Source organism: Silene latifolia, chromosome X, assembly GCF_048544455.1.
Source record: "Silene latifolia isolate original U9 population chromosome X, ASM4854445v1, whole genome shotgun sequence".
In the NCBI taxonomy this organism is placed as follows: domain Eukaryota; kingdom Viridiplantae; phylum Streptophyta; class Magnoliopsida; order Caryophyllales; family Caryophyllaceae; genus Silene; species Silene latifolia.
In genome coordinates, this window is record NC_133537.1 from 171,173,115 (window position 1) to 171,196,519 (window position 23,405).

Genomic DNA, 23,405 nt, shown 5'->3' on the forward strand with positions numbered 1-23,405 from the left:
TACACCTCCTCTAGCTTTGTTTATATCTCTTGTTTTCAAAATTTTTAATCTTGATCATTTGTTTTGAGTCCTAGCAACACTCAAAGGACTCCCACCTCGGTCCCATTGATGTGTCTCATTTTGTTCCCACTTTTGAAAATCCAAAATGACAATTAGTTTCATGCATTGCATACTTGTGCATGAACTTCCCTACTTTTACACTAGAAATAGTGTCTTACTTGGTTCGGGGAAGTTCAAACACAAGGAATGGAAGTTAATCTAAATTATCTCTCCAACCAATAAAATCATACATCATATAGAGTAAAATAGATTACATCATTTATATATATATGACATGTAGTTTGCATATTAGTGTAGAAATCATGCATTCTCATTTAGCTTGCATAATTTCCTATCGTATTGGTCATTGAGGACAATCCCCATACTAGTGTGGGGATGGAAAATTCTAACTTGAATTTTAAAATCAAAAATGATAAAAATTGAAAAATTTCGAAAATACAAAAATATGTTCCTTTATTTCATAAAAACAAAAACCATAAAATTTTTTTTTTTTTTTTGGAAAGGTAAGCTTCTCATTAAATAATTAAACCAAGCCCATTACAACAATTTTGTAAGATAAGCACTATGCTTATCCTAATTCTTACATATTATGTCAATCCAATGCAAAGCTTTACTATTCTTGCTACCAATTCTAATACTATTCAACCTTAGCCGAACATCATTGTGAATCTGTCTGACTAAGCTTTCAGGTCTAAGAAGTATCATATCCACCCTGCATTTGTTCCTGCACCACCATATGTTATTCATCAAGGCTGCCAACACAACTGCAAGCACTTTTTTCCTCGCCAAACATCGTGATCTCCATTTAATCCACCAGTCACAACAATTCTCTGCAGGCAGCTGAAAAGGACACCACCTGTGAACCAAATCCCTGCATTTTCTACTGTACTCACACCTGAAAAAGAGGTGCTCATGGTCCTCCTCAACCAGTCCACACAGGAAACAGAGGTTATCAGGAATGATCTGCATCTTCTTGAGCCTATCTTGTGTGAGTAGTCTCTCTTGAGCTATGAGCCACACACAGAACCTATGTCTGGGCAACATCCAACGAACTGTCATCAATGCTGCCCACCTGACTTTCTCAATATCAGGTCGAAGGAAATTGTATCCTTGCTTAATGGTATATTGCCCTGTCAGTTGTCCCACACTACCATAAAAGAGTTGATGAAAAATAGTCTTCACTTGACAAATTTTGCGCCAAGCCCAACTACTGTTGATTGATGGTTCATACTCCTTCCAGGTGCATCTTTTGATATAAATGGAATGTACCCATTTGACCCACAAATGGTCTGCTTTCTGTTCAATCCACCAAACGTATTTCCCCAATGCTGCAATGTTCCAGTCAGACAGTTTCTTTATCCCAAGCCCTCCTTGATTGAATGGACGACATATAGCATCCCAGGCCACCAGAGCAGGACCTTCATGTTGTTCAGTACCATGCCAAAGAAATCGTCTGGACACTGCTTCAATCTTGGCAATAACAGTTTTGGGAATTATAAAAATCCGTGCCCAATATGAATGCAGGGAACTAAGAACTGATTGCACAAGAACCAGTCTGCCAGAGTAAGCCAACTTTCTAGCCCCTAAGCCCCTTATTCTCTCAACAAAAACCATAAAAATTTGAAAAATTGAAAAAATGAAAAACATGTTCATTTCCTTTGTAGTGTAGAATGATATATTTTGTATATACTTGTTTGTTTGTTTGTTTGTTTGTTTACCCTTCTATTACATTGGATCAACTACGCCACATCCGAGGCATGAGGAATATGAAGACCGCATGGTATGATCTTTCCAATCTCATTTTTCCTCTCTATGTTAATGACTATGTGGCTTTATTTTGATTGATGCGGTACAAACAAATGTGATTCTAGGAGTTGCATTTAGTTTATATGGCATACTAGTTGATAGAAGCATTTGCATTAGGTGGTATAAATGTTAGTTACATCATGGCATGTAGTTGCATTGTAGGAAAAATTTTGTGAAAACATCTATTTGGGAAGCTTGACAAGTGTATATAAGACTCTTGTAGATACTTTTTCTTCTTAAGACTTTGCTCATTAGAATGCTTCTAAAACACCCTAGGATGTATCATGCTAGTATCCTTTGACCTATGGATTAAGGCCTAGTCAAGAGTACCTTGTGGTGTGATAACTCCTTGGCTACCGTTTATTCCAAGGTGGCCTTTGAAACCATGCAACCATCTTCCACTTCTATCACATTTTGTCAACAAAAAGGGAATGGGCACAAAAATTATCAAATTGAGTTGAAGCAATCAAAAATGAAAAACAAGAAGTTTACAAATTGCATCAAAGAATAGAGGAGTACAAAAATAAGAAATCCTATGCTTTAATAAAAGCACCTTCGTTACTAATTGGGGTGACTTTGAAAATGTTCAAAAATGCAAAAAGTTGAAATTGTCAAGCATCAAAATGCCAAACATCAAAGAAATGGCAAAAAGAAATTGTTCTCAAATGTTAAATACCACAATAAATTGGGGGGAATAACAACAAAATCAAAAGCAAACTTCCATCATGAAACTCAAAATACATTGATCCCTTTTTCCATTGAACCCACTTTTATGCATGGTGGAGAGGGGACGACCCTTCATCTTGTCTAGGCAAGAAGGGGAATTCCGCGATCCTACAGTATTTCTAACACCATAAGGAGTCTACTCTTGACGAAAGCATTTAACGATTGAGGACAAAGGTACCCTAGCTTGACACAACTTGGAGGTGATTTATTGTTATCCTCCTAGGCTTAGTAGTTTGAAGAAACCATATCTATGATGGAGTGTATACCCTTAGATTGCTTCCCTTTTAGATAATTTTCGCCACTTAGATGAGGAAAGTGGCTATTCTTTTGTAGATGCATCCATTACTTATTTTGTGTTCTTAATGCTTGGATGTATCGCCATTTTGACATGCCCCACCTTGCCTTGCAAGAAGGCATCCTACCTCATGGTTGTCTTGTTGTGAGTTGAAGGGGCAGAGTGAGACCCACTAATTATCTCATATCGGTTATGACAGTAGGCTAGTTTAAATAAAGGTCCTAGTTTTAGTCACCTCTTTACTCGGGACGAGCAAAGGTTCGGTTTGGGGATGTTTGATGTGACTCATATTTGAGCACATTTAGTCCCCGAATTAACCTCGTTCCTATGCTTTTTAGCACATATTTGGGTCATTTATTATCTTTAGTTTCCCATTTGGCATATTATTTGAGGTTTTGTGTCCTTGGTAGGAGAGGATGGCTAACCTTGCATTTATGAGGCGAAATGGAGCTAAATGGATCGCATCCAATGACCAAGCATCAAAGAGAAGACCGACACTATAGGCCTAAGTATATAAATAAAGTGAAATGGGCAATGATGAAAAGATCCTTGTATCCCCAACACGATCCTTGCGGGTTGTTGAGGAGCCAAACAAGAGAACTACTCTGCCCGAGGATCCGAGCGGCCCGAGCATGATCCGGGCGTACCAAGCTGCCAGGATCTGAGCGTCTTGATCCCACGACGAGCGGACTGGAGCAAGGATCCAAGCGTCCCCTCCCTGATCCGAGCGGATCTCAAGACAGAATAGTCCGTGCCACAGCACGGGACGAGCGGATCGAGGCAGGACTAGTAAGGAGGATCCGCGCATTTCCCTCCGGAGTAGCATTTCCTCAAGTTTTTCTTAGGGTCTTAATAGTCATTTAAGCCCTTAGTAACCCTAATCCTTGTACCTAATCTTTAGTATAAATACCCCTTTGTACTACCTAGATTATCATCCCATCTTATGTTCTCTTAATCCAATCTTAATACTCTCTTAAATTAGTCTTAATTTAGTTGTAATACAATTCTCAATATTAATCACATCTCAATCTTTCCTTAATTTCTCTATTGTTCTTCCTTTTATTTGGGTAATTAGAAGATTATTTGGGCTTATTTGGAGGATTGACAACCTTCCATCAATCATCAAGTGCTTCTATTATTCTTTGCTTTATTATTTCGATAATCTCAAGTAGGTATAATCTCTTTTACCTTTGCTTAATTATTGTTAATCATATCATTTATTCATCATGTTTTGCTTTGTTAGTATGATTGACAACCTTATTAGCATGCTATACTTGATCATGAGTGAGTAGTTCTTTAGCTAGGGTTAATGGGGGAATTAGGGGAAACAAACATGGGGATTTATCTATGCTTAATCTAATATGTTCTCATAATTAATTTTGGTTGCTTGTTGTGACTTCAATCTATGCACATGTTATGTTTGATGAAATGCGAGCCAATGAATCCTTGCATTTTTTGATCCATCCCTTATCTCTTCAATGAGGCTTGTAAGATATAAACCAACTCAAGCCTCATTAGACCATGCATAGAGTTGAATAGGAAGGATTAAGTCGACTTGTAGGTGTTGTACAATCTAGACGACTCGGCTCCGGGACCCAAACCTTCTTAGGGATTATAAGATATACACTAACTCGATCCCATCACAACAATAAGTACTTGCATCTAATTGAGAACATGTTTGTATAATCTACTCCCATGAATCCCGTACGAACCCATGACACCCTAGTGCTTTTAATCAATTGTTTACAAACCTCTTTAATTGCTTTGCTCTGTTTACTTCACTTTACTTTCATTTTGTTGATTAGTTTAGATTACACAATCACCTCAACCCAAATTGTGACACCCTAAGACATAGCTTTCTACAATTGAGAATCCTACATCAATACCCGTCCCTTGGGATCCGACCTTTACTTACCTCTTTACTAAGAGTAGTTTGTGAAGTCATGAATATTGTTTTGGTTGGTAGCTTTTGACGACGAGTTTTAACCGGACTAGCAGTTCATAATAAACTATATCACATTTTGTTTAAACATCATTTTAAAATCCATATCGACTGTTTTTGAGAATCAATACAACATAGAAGTATGATATTGTTTAGCAAACTATGTGATATTGTTTTTATTATTGAGAATCGATATCACAACAACAATAGCAGAATATCACACGACACTTGAAAGAATATCACACTTTACCAAGAGTTATATCAGACCCAAAAGAGCCATCACTATTTGTTTACTATTATAAAAAGTTTACCATTAGATTCCTTGACCTACAAACATTACATCCGGAATGTTTACCATTTGTTCCAGTTACAACTTTGTGCTAATAAATCTAGTAGTCCTAATTCCTTCCTCTACCTCTACCTCGGTTCTTAGGATTTGCCACGGTCTTTACTCTACCTCGTTTGTATGTTATTGTGGGCTCCTTTCTACCATCTTCACCATCTCTTTCGAAATCAGCTCCTCTGTAAAGCAAATACATAATAACAGTCAGTTATTATTTCTGGACACTTTTTATTTTTGTACAATAATAATTATAGTTATTCCTAATTCCTTTCTACCTTTTTGCATAAAAAACTGTAAATGTTTGGTTTTGGTTTTTACCTTTTCCTAGGAGATTGCCAAAGAATTGACAATTCTGTGTTAATAATCGGTATCCCAGTACAATCCTTCTTTGCTGTCAGCGGAACATCTTCTTTATTTGCCTCCTGGTGAACAACATCGGCCTTCTCTTTTGTCGAAACTTCTACATTTGGTACTTCCTCCTTCTCAACAGTTTTCTCCTTCCTCTTTATCTTACCACCCTTCTCTTTTGCATTTTCATTGTTCTTCCTCTTTTGCTTTAATGTCTTCCAAAGTTCCTCCTTTCCAGCTGAAAATTCTTTTACCTTTTCGATCAAAGGTGTCCTGTTCTCATTTATGTCAGCTAAAAGCAATGTTCCTGCCATTTCTAGCCATTAGTATTGCCTATACACTTTTTGGTTCAAGTCGGCTTCAAAGATCTCTCCCTCATACCGAATCATGTGCATCATTAAGAAGTTTCCAGACTCAGTATTGTTCATCTTTGTCTTTTGCCAAGGGAAGTTGATGTTGACAGTCACAAATGTTATTATATCATCCGCTCTATCAACATTCTTCTTTGCTAGGTAGTCACTCATGTGCTCAGCCTACAATATTAAGCAAAACCATTTCTGATAATTTCACAAACACTCAAATCCATTATTTCAATGTTAATATACACCAATAATTTAAAGAAATATCAATTAATCATACCACCAAATCTGCAACTTTGTATATTTGTGTTTGCTCCCAGTCGGCGTACTCTGTGTTGTCCAGCACTTCCACTGTCTCGGTTTTGAAATTTATACAAACACAGAAATAATGTTCTTTCCATACCATTGGCTTCCAGGTTACAGGGGACTGTGTTTCTTCTAATGAATTTTGATGTGACCAATATTTGAGCATATTTAGTCCCCGAATTAGCCTCGTTCCTATGCTTTTTAGTGCATAATTGGGTCGTTTACTATCTTTAGTCTTTCGTTTTGCATATTCTTTGAGGTTTTGTTTCCTTGGTAGGAGAGGAGTGCAAACCTTACATTTTCATGGCAAAATGGAGCTAAATTGATCGAATCTAATGACCAAGCACCAAAGTAAAGACAAGACTAGAAGGCCTATGTAAATAATAAAGTAGATTGGCAATGATGAGAAGATCCTTGCATCCCTAACAATATCCTTGAGGATTGTTGGAAGAAGAAAAGAAGAAAAGAAGAAGAAGCCTTGCTGAGCTACTATCCGGGCGTCTTGGCCACGGGACGAGCGTCCTGGCTGGCTACAATCCGAGCATTCCGTAGCCAGTTCGCTCGTCCTAGCCCTCTACAATCCGAGCGTCTCATGCATCAGGCCGCTCGGATTCCTTCCCAGTGCAAGCCGTCTCCTCCTCAGTTCACTCGGGATGCGCATATTACTTGAAGACTGGCGAAGCGGAGATGAGCAGCTCCTTCGAGAGGAGCACTTCCTCAACTTTTCTTAAGGATCTTAATCGTCATTTAAGCCCTTAGTAACCCTAATTTATGTACCTAATCATTAGTATAAATACCCCCATTGTACTAATTAGATTATCATGTTCTTCTTATGCAATCTAAATCTCATTTTAATCTTGTAATCAACTTTTAATTAAGCATTAATACAAATCTCATTTCCTTAATTTCTCTATTGTTCATCATTTATTTTGGGTAATTGAAGATTATTTGGGTATTATTGGGAGATTGACAACCTTCCATCAATCATCAAGTACTTCTATTATTCTTTACTTATTATTTTGGAATCATCATTATGTATAATTCTCTTTACCCTTGTTTTAATTATTGTTAATCATTTCCATTCATTCATCATGTTTTGCTTTGCTAATATGATTGACAACCTTTTTAGCATGTTAAACTTGATAATGAGTGAGTAGTCTCTTAGCTAGGGTTAATGGGGAATTAGGGGAAACCAACATGGGGGATTATTCATGCTTAATCTAATATGTTCACATAATTTATTTGCTTGCTTGTTGTGATCTCAACTTATGCACATGTTATGTTTGATGAAATGCGAGCCTATGAATCCTTGCATTTTTTACCCATCACTTATATTTTCAATGAGACTTGTAAGACATAAACCAACTCGAGTCTCATCAGACCATGCATATAGTTGAGTAGGGAGGATTAAGTCGGCTTGTAGGTATTGTACAATCTAATCGATTCGGCTCCGGGACCCAAACCTTCCTAGGATTGTAAGATATAAACCAACTCGATCCTATCACAACAATAATTGCTTGCTTATAATTTGAGAATATGTTTGTATGATCAAATCCCATGAATACCCTATGAACACATGACACCCTAGTGCTTTTAATCAATTGTTTACATCTCATTTTAATCATCTTGCTTGTTTATTTATATTGTTAATTAGTTTAGTGATCTTCTTATCTCAACCCAAATTGTGACACCCTTAGACACCACTACTTGCAATCGAAAATCCTACATCAATACCCGTCCCTTGGGATTCGACCTTTACTTACCTCTTTACTAATAGTAGAGTAGTTTGCGAAGTTATAAATATTGTTTTGGTCTAGGTGCTCCTAACGACAAGTAACCGAAAACGATAGTCCGACCAAAAATGGCGCCGTTGTCGGGGACGCTGTTAACTTGATTTGATTTTCTTTGATTGTTCTTAGTTGTGTCTTTCTTTGCCTTGGGGAAGTAAAACTCCTCAAGGTTTGTTCAAATTATATTCAAGTTGTTTGATATTTTGCATGTCTAGAAGATCACAAGGTAACTTGTTACCCATTGATCACGAAATTGAAAGAACTTTGACAACCAATAGAAGACTTGCAAGAAATACTTTGAGAGGTATTGGTGAGATTGTGGATATTCAATCAAACAATATTGAGTTCATCAACCCTTTTGCAAGAGAAGGAGAGGAGAACCCAACACAAAACCCACCACAAAATCAACCCACAATGCCTAAATTTTCATCACATTCCGTACCAACCGAGGAGAACCTACCCAATGGTACTCCCACACTACAACACTTGACCGATAATTTCATTGCAAAATCCGCATTTATCCAATTAGTCGAAAGAAGCCAATTTGGGGGGATTCCTAGTGAAGACCCTCGTTCTCACATGGAGACTTTTTTTTACTATTGGGATGCGATTTCACAAACCGGAGTTACTCAAGACCAAATTCGATGGGTCTTATTTCCTTTTTCTTTGATTGGTACCGCGAAATAATGGCTAAAGAGCCTTGATAAGGCTACTCTTGGTATTGACTCTTGGAAGAAATTGGCTCTTACTTTCTACAAAAAGTTCTACCCTCCGGAAAAGACTAACATGCTAAGAGCCCAAATCACGGGGTTTAAACAAAGGGACGAAGAATCTTTGTATGAAGCTTGTGAGCGATTCAAAGGAACTTGTCGCTCATGTCCTCATCATGGACTTAGCGAGTGGTTCTTGGTACAACAATTTTGGAATGGTCTTTATGAAGACTCCCGAATCATTCTCAACATGGGATCAAAAGGTATGTTCACCGAAGTTGACGATAATCAAACATGGAACAAGATTGAGGAAATGGCGGTCCACAACTCACAATATAGTAGACCTCGGAAGGCTACTAGAGAAGGAAAGCATGAAGTGGACTCTATTACTCAATTGGGTGCTCAACTTAGTGCTCATATTGATACCATTAATTTGAAGTTTGAGAAGGCTATGGCTAAACTTGAAGAAGCCTCCAAATCACCAAAGCAACATGTTAATGCCATGGTGGCATCTTCATCAATTCCAAGTGGAATATGTGAGAATTGTGGAACTTTGGGACATGACCAAAGTGAATGTAGGGGAACAAGTGAATGCTTTTCAAGCATACAAGAGTGGTACCCCTTATTCCAACTATTACAATGAAAACACCAAATTCCATCCAAATCTCTCATACAAAAGCCAAAATGTTCAAAATCCTCAACCAACATACACCCCACCTCCAATGAGAAACCAAAATCAAAGACCCTTTTACAACCAAAACCAATGTTACCAAAATCAAACTCCATACACTCAATCAAATGACCAAGGTTTTGATGTTCAAAAAGCGGTCCTCCAAATGCAAAAGAACCAACAAGAGTTTTTCACTCAAATGCAAAAGGATAGCCAAGCAAAATACATCACCATTAACAACATACTAGCTCACACAAAGATGTTGGAGACCCAAATGTCTCAGTTAGCATCTTCAAGTTCACAAAGACAAAAGGGGCAATTACCACCTCAAGGTAATCCCCCAAGACAAGAATCAGTGAGTGCCATCCATTTGAGGAGTGGTACAAGGTATGAAGGGCCGAAGAGGCCCGTTGATGAAGATGTTGTGAATGCTAGTGACAAGGAAAGAGTTGTTGAAAACTCTAAAAAAGATGAACCCACCATTCAAGAAGTTTAAAAGAAGGATGAAGAGAAGGCCAAAGAAAAGGAGCCTATTGTGATTAGACTTCCATTCCCGAGTCGTCAAGCTAAGTCTAAGTTTGATGACCAACTTGGAAAATTCATGGAGATTGTGAAGAATTTGGAAGTCTCAATTCCATTTACGGAATTAATCAATCATGTTCCGGCCTATGCAAAGTATATGAAAGATATCCTTACAAAGAAGAAATCAATCCGGAAGCTTGAGACTATTGCTTTCACTAAAGTAAGTAGTGCTATTCTTCAAGGAAGTTCACCTCCAAAGCTCAAGGATCCGGGAAGTTTCTCCATTCCATGCACTATTGGTGACACTACAATCAACAAAGCTTTATGTGACCTTGGGGCAAGTGTTAGTGTCATGTCATATTCGGTAAGCAAGAGGCTAGGAATGGGAGAGCTCAAATGCACCAATATCACGCTTCAAATGGCGGATAGATCAACAAAGACACCTTTAGGGGTGTGGGAATATGTTCCCGTAAGAATTGGCAAATTCTTCATCCCGGTGGATTTCGTTATTGTTGACATGGAAGAAGACTCCAACATTCCTATTATTTTAGGATGACCTTTCTTGCACACCACGGGAGCGGTGATCGATGTAAAATATGGAGAGCTCACCCTTGAAGTGGGAGATGAAACCATCACTTTCAATCTTGCCAAGACTATGAGAGCTCCCCGATTGCATGAGCCATGTTTTATGGTTGATCACTATAGCCGGAAAGATGATAGGAAGAAGTTGGCATTTCAATGGAAGAAGAAAGTGGATGATGCTCCATCAAAAGAGTAAGGAAATTGCAACAATGAGAGCTTGAAAAGGTCACCCATGACAAGTGAAGAAGAAGGCCTCATTGGCCAAGAAAAGAAAGAAGGAGAGTTGCCTTCATCAACTCAAGACATTTTTAGTGATCAAGTAGACGAAATATGCGGTCTTTGGGATGATGAGTTTGAAGGGATATTCAATCCCGATATCGGTAATGCTATGGCCCAAGACCATCATGGAGAACAATAAGTGCAAAGGTATATTGAAGATATTTATCAAGACAATGAACAAGCTTTCGACTACTTCTTCAAGGTGTTGAGTAACATCAACAACACCTTGAACATGCCCCCTTGACATCTCATTATTGGATGAGAGTTTGGTGGAGTCCTCCCTAAACCACCATTTGTAAATATTTTAACTCCCTAACTTGCATTTTAATTATCGTATTGCATTTTTTGTCATTTTTGGATTTGCATTTCTATGCCTCGATCAAGATTTTCATCATTTTGAGAGAAGTGAGGGAGGGACTTATGAGTTTATTGATGTGTAGTGTTTTGCATTAGTGTGGGGATAGCAATTGCTTAGGCTATCCATGCCTTTGTAGTGCCCCCACAATGAAGAACACAAGAATTGAAGAATGAAATGACACGGGTTACGAAGCAACCACGGATGGACCTGAATCCGTATGGAAGAGGCAGAATCCGAGCGTCCCGAGGAAAATCCGCTCGTCTTGAAATGAACCCGAGCGTCCACTGCATAAGACGCTCGTCTTGTGAAGCTGCAGAATTAATTTTTGGGTCTGACTGAGAATCCGAGCGTCCCAGCAAGGAATCCGCTCGTCTCAGCCAGGACGGTCGTCCCAGAAGGAAGACGCTTATCTTTACACTGTCAATTTTTGGGATTTCTCCCTGGAAAGGAATCCGAGCGTCTCCAGCATAGGACGCTCATCCCAGCTCAAGAATCCGCTCGTCTTACCTTCGCAACGCTCGTCCCCAGGCGTTTTTCCTGAACCCAGAAACTGAAGAATCTGGGCGTCCCGAGGGCAGGCCGCTCGTCTCCCTCTGCTTTTCAAAATTCAACTGGTCTTTAAACCCCTCCTTCCCAATTCATTTTCATTATTTCAAACACAAACATTACCCAAAACCCCAAAACCCACATCCTCTCCATCAACAAAAATCAAATTTCTCAACCAAAATCAACCAAATCAAATCCAAACTTCCTCAAAACAAAATTAAATCAGTCCTTTAGCAACAACAAGTGATTAAAACACCAAAATCTTTAAGTTTTAAGTCGATTTTTGGGATACAAGGCAACATTCATTTATCCTAAATCGATTTGGGCATTACTAGAAATTGAATATTTCAAGCTTTTTTTAGTGTTACTAAGTAAAGGAGTATGGCAAGAACAAAAGGTGGAAGCAAGGCACTCCAAAAGAAGAACCTTTCTAAGAGACAATAAGTTCTTCAAGACAAACAAGCATCAAAGGCATTGGTAGTTCATAATGCAAGGTTGGAGATTCAAGAACAAAATCCTCCTATGGAAGCTACTACTTCTACTACTCCGGTCATTGAACAATTAGCCGATTATCCGGAGGTAATTTTCACTTCGGACTCCCATAGGAATAAATTTATTCTCTTTGCTAAGAAAACCATCATGCCTTCCAAGTTCATTTGTCAAGATGCATTGTCAAAATTGGGTGTTCTTGAGCAAACAAAGACCTTTTTCGAGTCTATGGGATTGAGTAAATTGTTGGAAATGCAAGAATTGACCTACTCCTCCCTCACCTTAGAGTTTTTGAGCTCTTTTAAAGTCACCAAGGTGGAGACCCTAACCAATATTGAGTTTCGTCTCGAGAATGTTGATAGAAAATTGTCTTATGATGAAATTGGTAAGATATTTGGCCTTAGTGATAACCCGACTTTTACAAAGAAGCCTATCAAGTATGACCCCGCTCTTCTATGGAAAGCCATTTCCGGAAAAGAATTCACATCCTACCATGATTGTCGTGCTCTCTTAGTCCATCATCCGGGCATAAGAGTATGGAATAAGGTTGTTGGGAATACCTTGATAGCTAGGAAAGGCACAAATCATCTTACCGAACTTGATTTTGTTCTTCTTGAATCGGCTTTGAACATTGGGAGAGAGTTCACCAAGCCATACAATGCTTTACGACTTTTAATTGATACATGGCTTAATGTTGATTGTGGCAAAGAAGGCACGGCCTTTATTGTCAATGGAGGATTAGTTACTTATTTGGCTAAGCACTTTAACCGGGATTTCAACAAGAATGACACTTATACACCGGTAAAGGGGGGCCTATTATTGATCTAGCCACCATGATTCTAAAGTTCAAATGGGTCAATAATGATACTCTTGACAACAAGTTTGGGTGGTTGACAAATGAAGCTAAATCCTTCACATTGCCTATCAAGATTTGTCACTTGAATGTTCATAGACCGAATTACCTTCTCCCACTCTCCGAAGAAGCCGAATAAATCATTCAACACCAAGGGGAAGAAGTTGCCGAGCCCTCCTCCTCTATTATCACCCCACCTTATCCATTTGTCTACCACGAGTTCAACCCCGAAAATGTCAAGGCGGGAAATGATTACTTGACTCTATTGATGAAGGAAGTGCATAAACAAGCTTATAATGATAGATTTGATGCTTACAAAGCACAAGATCCTCCCCTCCTACATCTTGCTAGGCAAGGACTTCTCGATCCATCTTGTCCTTTGCCTAGTTGGGCGGATAAGGAGGTATTCTTTCCTAGCACTTCTAGAGGTGGTAGACCGGGTGAAGAGGAGATGGTTGTTGATGAGAGTGATGAGCAAGAAGGTGAAGATGAAGAAGTTCAAGAAGAAGAGGAAAGTGAGGATGAACAAGAAAGTGAAAGTGAGAGTGGAAATGACTCTACATCCATGGAGGTTGATGATGCCTCAAGTGAGGAAGTTGATGATGATGATGATGATGATGACACGATGGGTGAGGATTAGCAAACACTTGGAGGATCCTACATGCTTACACATCCTTTATGGTTTGTCTACTTCTCTTGTTTTTATTTTATCTTGATCATTTTGTGAAGTCCTAGCAACATTGGAGGACTAACACCTTAGTTCCATTAAGGTGTTCATTTTTATTGTTCCCATTTTCAAAATCTAAAATGACAAATTTTAGTTTCATACATTGCATTTTTGTGCATGAACTCCCCCAAAATTTTGGACATTAGAAATAGTGTCTATTTGGGTTTGGGAAAGTTTATGCATATGCATTGGGAGCTAATCTAAATTATGCTCTCCACCATAACCAAAAACCATGCATCATATAGCATAGCTTAGTTTGCATTCACTCTTGTTTATATATCATATAATTTGCATTTAGCTTAGAAATCATGCATTTTCATATAAATTGCATAATTTCCTATCGTATTGGCCATTGAGGACAATGCCCATACTAGTGTGGGGATGAGAAATTCTAACTTGACCTTTTTAAAACAAAAATGATAAAAATCAAAAAATTTGAAAAATACAAAAATATATCCTTTAATTTCATTAAAACAAAATACAAAAAAATTGAAAAATTGAAAAATCCAAAAACATGTTCATTTCCTTTGTAGTGTAGTCTTGTATATAATTTGTTTGTCCATCCTTTTTCACATTGGTCGACTACGCCACATCCGAGACTTGAGGATATTGAAGACCGCATGGTATGATCTTTCCAATCTCCTTTTTCCTCTTTATGTTAATGACTATGTGGCTTTATTTTGATTGATGCGGTATAAACAATGTGAAATTAGGATTGTATTTATATTATTTGGCATACTAGTTGGTAGAATCATATGCATTAGGTTGTATAAATGTTAGTTGCATCATGGCATGTAGTTGCATGTTAGGAAAAATTTTGTGAAAGCATCTATTTGGGAAGCTTGATAAGTGTATATAAGGCCCTTGTAGATACTTTTTCTTCTTAAGACTTTGCTTGTTAGAATACTTGTAAAACACCCTAGGATGTGTCATGCTAGTATCCTTTGACCCATGGATTAAGGCCTAGTCAAGAGTACCTTGTGGTGTGATAACTTCTTGGCTACCGTTTATTCAAAGGTGACCCTTGAAACCATACAACCATCATCCATACTCTACCACATGTTATCATCAAAGGGAATGGGCACAAAAATTGTTCAAAAAATTTGAGTTCGAGAAATGAAATGAAAGTTGAAAAAGTTTGCACAAATTGCATCAAATGAAAAGAGGAGCAAAAATGAAAACTCCTATACTTCAAATACAAGCACCCTCACTACAAATGGGGTAGCTTTGAAAATGTTCAAAAGAAATGCAAAAAGTTGAAATTGTCAAGTATTGAAATGCCAAACATCAAAAGAAATGGCAAAGAAAGTGTTCTCAAAAATGTCAAATGCCACAAGAAATTGGGGGGAAAAACAACAACAAAAGCAAACTCCCATATGAAACTCAAATACTATTGATCCCTTTTCCATCGTATCCACTTTTGTGCATGGTAGAGAGGGGATGACCCTTCTTCTTGTCTAGGCAAGAAAGGGAATTCCGCGATCCTCCAGTGTTTCTAACACCATAGGGAGTCTATTCTTGACAAAAGCATTTAACGATTGAGGACAAAGATACCCTAGCTTGACACAACTTGGAGGTGATTTATTTGTATCCTTCTAGGCTTAGTAGTTTGAAGAAACTATATCTATAATGGAATGTGTACCCTTAATTGATTCCCCTTTAGATAATTTCCGCCACTTAGATGAGGAAAGTGGCTATTCTTTTGTAGATGCATCCATTACTTGGTTTTACGTGCTTTAATGATTGGACGTGTCGCCATTTTGGCAAGACCTACCTTATCTTGCAAGACGGCATCCTACCTCATGGTTGTCTTGTTGTGAGTTGAAGGGGCGGAGTGAGACCCGCTAATTGTCTCATATCGGCTATATTAGTATGTTAATTTAAATAAGGGTCCTAGTTTTGTCACCTCTTTACTCAGGACGAGCAAAGGTTCGGTTTGGGGATATTTGATGTGACCAATATTTGAGCATATTTAGTCCCCAAATTAGCCTCGTTCCTATGCTTTTTAGTGCATAATTGGGTCATTTACTATCTTTAGTCTTTCGTTTTGCATATTCTTTGAGGTTTTGTTTCCTTGGTAGGAGAGGAGTGCAAACCCTGTATTTTCATGGCAAAATGGAGCTAAATTGATCGAATCTAATGACCAAGCACCAAAGTAAAGACAAGACTAAAAGGCCTATGTAAATAATGAAGTAGATGGGCAATGATGAGAAGATCCTTGCATCCCCAACAAAATCCTTGAGGATTGTTGGAAAAAGAAAATAAGAAAAGAAGAAGTAACCTTGCTGAGCTACTATCCGAGCGTCTTGGCCACAGGACGAGCGTCCTGGCTGGCTACAATCCAAGCTTCCCGTAGCCAATCCGCTCGTCCTAGCCCTCTACAATCCGAGCGTCTCATGCCTCAGGCCGCTCGGATTCCTTCCCACTGCAAGCCGTCTCCTCCTCAGTCCACTCGGGATGCGCATATTCCTTGAAGACTAGCGAAGCGGAGATGAGCATCTCCTTCGAGAGGAGCACTTCCTCAACTTTTCTTAAGGGACTTAATCGTCATTTAAGCCCTTAGTAACCTTAATTTATGTACCTAAGTAGACTTAGTATAAATACCCCATTGTACTAATTAGATTATCATGTTCTTCTTATGCAATCTAAATCTCATTTTAATCTTGTAATCAACTTTTAATTAAGCATTAATACAAATCTCATTTCCTTAATTTCTCTATTGTTCATCATTTATTTTGGGTAATTGAAGATTATTTGGGTATTATTGGGAGATTGACAACCTTCCATCAATCATCAAGTACTTCTATTATTCTTTGCTTATTATTTTGGAATCAACATTAAGTATAATTTTCTTAACCCTTATTTTAATTATTGTTAATCATTTCCATTCATTCATCATGTTTTGCTTTGTTAATATGATTGACAACATTGTTAGCATGTTAAACTTGATAATGAGTGAGTAGTCTCTTAGCTAGGTTAATGGGGAATTAGGGGAAACCAACATGGGGGATGATTCATGCTTAATCTAATATGTTCACATAATTTATTTGCTTGCTTGTTGTGATCTCAACTTATGCACATGTTATGTTTGATGAAATGCGAGCCTATGAATCCTTGCATTTTTTACCCATCACTTATCTTTTCAATGAGACTAGTAAGACATAAACCAACTCGAGTCTCATTAGACCATGCATATAGTTGAGTAGGGAGGATTAAGTCGACTTGTAGGTGTTGTACAATCTAATCGATTCGGCTCCGGGACCCAAACCTTCCTAGGATTGTAAGATATAAACCAACTTGATCCTATCACAACAATAATTGCTTGCTTATAATTTGAGAATATGTTTGTATGATCAAATCCCATGAATCCCCTATCAACCCATGACACCCTAGTGCTTTTAATCAATTGTTTACATCTCATTTTAATCATCTTGCTTATTTATTTACATTGTTATTTAGTTTAGTGATCTTCTTATCGACACCCTTAGACACCACTACTTGCAATCGAAAATCCTACATCAATACCCGTCCCTTGGGATCCGACCTTTACTTACCTCTTTACTAATAATAGAGTAGTTTGTGAAGTTATAAATATTGTTTTGGTCTAGGTGCTCCTAACGACAAGTAACCGAAAACGATAGTCCGACCAGAATTCGTCCCATTCTACGAACATCTTTTCTTTATTCATTTCCCTGTCTTCAGTTCCTTCGGTTTTTATTTCCTGTTGTGTATATATATGTTAAAAGTCCTATTTTGATTCAAAAAGAGTTATTACATTTAACCAAACTAAATCGACATCTTACCATGTGTCGAATCCAAAAAAATATTAAACTTGTTTCACATTTTTCCGTGTGCTCAATATGGTTCAGAATTAGCGACCAACATTCAATCACATTGCTACTGACGTGCACATTTGGAAGCAACGACAATATATCGCCTCTTACAAAGTATTGATCATTACTGAAGCTGACAACCACCTCTCTGCTCCAAACATTAACACAAAACAAATTAAAATAGTACAAATAATATCACACTACTCTAAAAATAGTATCACACCATTAAAGAAACAATATCACAAAAAATCGCAGTACTGATATATTCATAGATTTTAGAGAACCATACTCTAATCGGAAAATGTGGTCCTCCAATAGGCAGTAGTCAAGCACTTCTTTCCTCATGGTGAACATCTTTGCACACAGTGATTTGTTAGCCTTCATAAACCTAGAGACGACCTCCAACTTAGCATCTGCAACACCACAGTTGTACGTGCTTCCAAGGCCATCTGATTTCCCCCTCCTACCACTTCCTACGACACTGGCAGAACCATCTTCTACCATAGCTAGAAAAATATTTATTTTTGTTATTGAATACATAATGAGTATTTATAATGAAAATAAGTCAGTGTTAAAAAAAATAACCTTTTATTTTTTATACGGAAGTCTGAACATTCTTTTTCCCACGTTTTACTCTTTTGTTTTTGTTTGTTGCTTTCCTTTTCGTCAGCAATTTAGGTAACAGCGTTCCTTTGATGGCATTAAGGTTTACGACCTTCCTCGGGACCTCACTTCTACTTTTATTTAAATCACTCAAGACGAGCATCGCTGCAACCTCCCCCCCCCCCCCCCCCCTATATAACTGTCTCTTCTTTTCATTGTTCAGTTCACTTTTAAAATCCTCACCCACAAAAAACATCATGTGAAATATCATGAATAATCCATAATCCAGGTTCAACTCTTTCATTTTCTAATCAAAGGCCACATTTGCCAACACGTAGTCCTGTACTTTTAGTCCACTTTCATTACCTTTAGTGTTGAGGTAGTGACCATAAATACTCCCCTGTATATGTTTATAGTAAATAACTATCAAATTTCAATCTTAGCTAACAAAATCATTATATCCTTAGTTCTTATTTTTAATATAGTACTTACAGTTAAATGAGCCAGGTGTACATGATCCTCGTCTTGGAAATTATCATAGTCTCGGTTTCCCAAGTAGAACATTTTCTCCCTCTTGAAGTCAATACAGACGCAAATGTAGTGATCGTGATATAGCAAAGGTATGAACACCTATAGAAATATTATAAAAAAAATAACAAGTGTTATTCACAGAATATATAATACAGTATCACAAGTAACGAGTAACAATATCACAGAATATATAATACAATACCACAACTAAAATATTTATCTGATTTAAGGAACAATATCAATACTTACTTTTGACAATATCACATAATATACTTAACAGTATCACAACTAAAAGTATTTTTAAATTCTTACCATATCTGAATTCAAATTCAGTGGCTGCTTATACTGAGTTGACCACATATCCCATGTCCTACATACATCTTCCTTAAGTCTTGTTATTTCATCAACATCTTCTTCATCTACAAGATTTTCTCCATAGCACCCTGTTGTTCATAAGAGAACTGATTAGTCTTATTGACACATATTTTTACACTACGTAATTTAAAACACAAGGAACACAAGAAGTTCATGTTTTCCATATCGAGTGGGCAAGGCCGTAGAAAATCTGTGTCGGTCTGTTGCTGTCCTTTTGTGTCATTTGGAAATGATTGAGCAATATTGCCCATGACTCAATAATCACTGCTTCTATTTTAGTGTTAGATAACAAAGACTCAATATCGCTTTTTTGTATGGCATGGTAAATACCGAAGTTGCAGATCCAAAAAAATTAGTATATTAGTTTTAAAGTATTATTATGGAGCAGATTAATTCATGTCTTACATTGAAAAAATAAACTTACGACTTCTTAATTGTATGATCTGTAAGGAAGCAATAATTCATGACATCCTTCTGACGCTTCAAGTCAGTCTCAAATAAATGGTCTTGTCTGAACATTGAATCTGAGACAAGTTGAGCATCCTTGTCTGGCAAACCACAGTCCAAAGTACACCCCAAGTTATGAGGTACCATATCTGCTGAGTCAGGTACTTTGTTCATGTTTTCTTTGTCTGTGTGCAATAAATAGTCATTGATGCTCCTCGTTCCCGTTGTTTTCTTAGTATCCAAGTCCTCATCAATTTCAGCCATATCTGATACATTTGTATTCCCATTACCTTTTTCAGCCTCTCCATCAATGCCATGCACATTCATTTTCTCAACATCTTTTTCAATTCGCTCCTCAACATTTGGTACATTTTCAACATTTTTCTCAACATCTTTTCCAATTCGCTCCTCAACATTTGGTACATTGTCAACATTTGTTATATCCTCATGCCTTTTTCTAGCCTCCTCATTCATTTTCTGAACCTCTTTTTCAATGTCCTCATTTGGTGTATTAGTGTTAACCTCCTCAACAGTCTTGGTTCCTCCTAAACCAACATTGAATACATCTTCATCAAGCTGAGTCAACAAATCTGTCTCCTCATTTATTTTTTCATTCTCTTTTTCATGCTCTTTTGATTAAGTGTATCACGATTCAACTCTTCATTGAATTCCTCCGCAACAGCACTTCTTACTCCTACACCAATATTGGATATTACATCGTTCAAATTTGAATTCAGGTCATTATCCATCCCATCATCTTGGTCTCTATCATTACCACTGTCCAAGTTAGTAACATCATTAATATCATCATCTTGATGTTCGTCATTACATCAACACTCATCATCACTGTTATGAAGATCTTTATCCGTACATCCACTATATTTTTTGTGCAATTCTTTGTACCGCACTTTCAACATTTTAGTCCAAACATCAAATGATGGTAGCCCTTGTTTTGCTTTCTCTATTTCATATCACCTCGCTATCAACATGTCCATTAAGTTATGATAGCCAAGATCTTTCATGAAAGGCAGCGTTTGAGTCTCTGATGTACTGTTTACAGGATTATCAACCTCTTCTTTAGCAGCAGCATGTTCTTTAAGATTAACATCTTCAGCACCATGTACCTAGGCACCAGCTTGTGTAGATGTAGTTGGTTCACCCATTGGATTTTTTTGCTTTCATAGTGACGAGCTTTCTCATATTATGTACGTACCTACCAATGAACAATTCATTGTCCCTATTCATACGTAGATAAATTTCATGAGCACTCTGCCAAATTCCAAAACAAATATATTAAACATTAAGATAGGCTCTTTGATATGTGATAATAAGGACATGTCAAACAATAATTAGGTTATTCAATATCAATATCATAACACTATCAGAGCATACTAAAAACAATATCAGACAATGGCAGAAACAATATCACAACAATCTTTTAATCAATATCACAATAATTTTTAAATCGATATTATTTGCTTTTAAAAACTATATCACAACTAACAATGCACAATATCACACAATTTATTTAACAATATCATAGATAAAATATTTATCAGATAGTAAATGTTTTCAGTAGTGCTTACATCCATTGCCCTTGCTCTAATCTGTTTATCAGTTTCAACATCACTAAGCAACTTCACCATCATGTACCCCTCTTTTGTTTCAACTTCAGCTTCAGCGTCAGCTTCATGATCAGACGCCTGCATAAGTCTTATCTCTTGTCCTTTTGAAGAATATAGGGTTTTTTAGGGTCTTGTTTTTGCTGGCAGATGGGGTACTGAATCTTTGATATTGGAGCATTCCCCAAAGATCCAGTTTTTTTCTCATCATCCACTCTTTTTGACAATTATTTATCAACCCAATGTTGGATGAGTGGTAAAGTGTGTGGCAAAACATAGCCCTTAAAATCAAACCTATGCATATACGCTAGCATAAGAACTATTATGCATCCGCTGACAGCTGAATTTGCACCTTCTTTGAACACCTTAATACTCTTAACCATTTCGCCAAATACGTATTCACACCAATCAAATTGGCTTATCCTTGTCACATGCTCAACAACCTTTACCAGTTTCAAGTCCAGTGATTTATTTGAAGAGGGTGCTAGGAAAATAGACATGCTGTAAATTACGAACATTCTTTTAAATTCATCTCCAGCATAATTATATTCCATCAATTAGTCATGCACATCCTTGACCATAATTGGGGCGGAAGTACTCTTCAATTCAAACTTCGCCCTCCATGCATTTTTCAGCTTAGTGTCCGTCACAGCAGTGGTGTTTCCCATGTGAGCAACGTCCACTTTAACACCTTCTCGAGAAGTTGAAATATGTCATGCACATCGTCTTTGGTCAACAGAAAATCAAACTTTTTTTGTTTTGAACATGTTGCATGTGTAGTCAAATGCCTTCAGAAGCAACTTTAGAATTCCATGTGGAATTTTTGTTAGTTTTAACTTTAACAATCCACCAAACACAATATCAGAAACAACCCTTTTTTGTTCCTCATTTAAGTTGCTAATCAACTCAACCAACTTTAGTGGCCTACACTTAGTCTGAAATGGTTGTCCCTTCTTTTTTTGATCCCAGGCTGCTCTACCACTGCATCTTGTATCACCATTTCGTCTTCTTTGCTTTTATTTTTATTAGCAGTCTTTGATTTCTTTGTTGATGGTTGTCCCTTTTTTTATTGAGGACAGGCTGCTCTACAACTTCATCTTGTATCACCATTTCATCGTCATTACTTTTATATTTATTAGCAGCCTTTGACCTCTTGGTTGGTGGTTGTTCAACCTCATCATTTGTTGCTGGCCTCTTTCTGCCGAATATTTTCTCAGGTTTCTGTGAAGCTGTCAAGTCCATTCTGCTGATTCAATATCACACTTCATTAGAAATAATTTTACACCTTATTCAAAATATCACTATTTTATATCACTGGTTATAAGTATTTTTAAAGGAGTATACAATTTTGTATTTCTGTTAAACAATATCAATATTACAACTTATCAAAATCCATGAAGATTGAGTACCACTAATTTTCACATTCATTATCACAGCATACAAATAACAGTATTACAAGTTTTTCTTTATCATAGCCAACACATATATCAACATTACTCATTGTACTGAACAGAAACCATCAATTCAAACAATTTGAAACCATAATTTTCAAAAATAAACAATTTTGAACCTTTTCAAGTTGAGAGGGAGCAATTAAATAGTTTTTAACCCTAATTTTTCACAAATAATGTAACGCCCTCATTTATTTAGGAGCCTTTAGCTAGACATTCCCAAATAAATAGGATTGTTACCATCTCGGTTTCCCGAGGTAGTGAATAACAAAGTCCAACTCACCAAAGTACTTTAAATTAAAACTTAGCGATTACATGTTCATTACAACTTAACCAACTAAAACTTAATATAAAATAATTACAACTCGTAGCGGAAATAAATAAAGTGATTAAATATTCTATGTGGTCTAGACTTCTAGGTAGATTGGCCAAGTCCTCACGCATTCCCATAAGCTCCCAAGTCAGCTAATCTTTAGTACCTGTCAAATCTGCTCCCCATTATGGTTCACCACAGGTGTTCACGAATACACTGTCAACCACGAGGTTGAGTAGGTATAGCCAAACAACAACAATAAATGGATACAAGAACCATATTAAATGCAAATGCAAAGCAATGCATGCTCATGATCAATCCTCCGACGCTCCCGTTCATCCCGCCAATCCCTGGCCGGGGTAATCTCAATAATATCCCAGAGACAAGTCCTGCAGAACCAGCTTGGAGAAACCAATGCAAGTGCTCATGATATGATATGCAAACAATATTATACTTACCATCCCCGACACGAGACTGGGGAAACCAAATCAATATAATCATCTCAGTCACGAGCTGAGG

At 37.3% G+C, this 23,405-nt stretch overlaps 1 protein-coding gene and 1 non-coding gene across 2 annotated transcripts; both read right to left on the reverse strand.

Annotated features, from left to right (window-relative positions):
• Positions 1-633: 633 nt before the first annotated feature.
• On the reverse strand, positions 634-1,674 carry LOC141618731 (uncharacterized). Its single transcript, XM_074435811.1, has one exon. The coding sequence runs from the start codon at positions 1,672-1,674 to the stop codon at positions 634-636; it is 1,041 nt and encodes a 346-aa protein (XP_074291912.1).
• A 7,087-nt stretch (positions 1,675-8,761) lies between these two features.
• LOC141624716 (small nucleolar RNA R71) lies at positions 8,762-8,868 on the reverse strand. Its single transcript, XR_012534521.1, has one exon. It is a non-coding gene; the product is annotated as a small nucleolar RNA R71 (small nucleolar RNA).
• Positions 8,869-23,405: the final 14,537 nt, after the last annotated feature.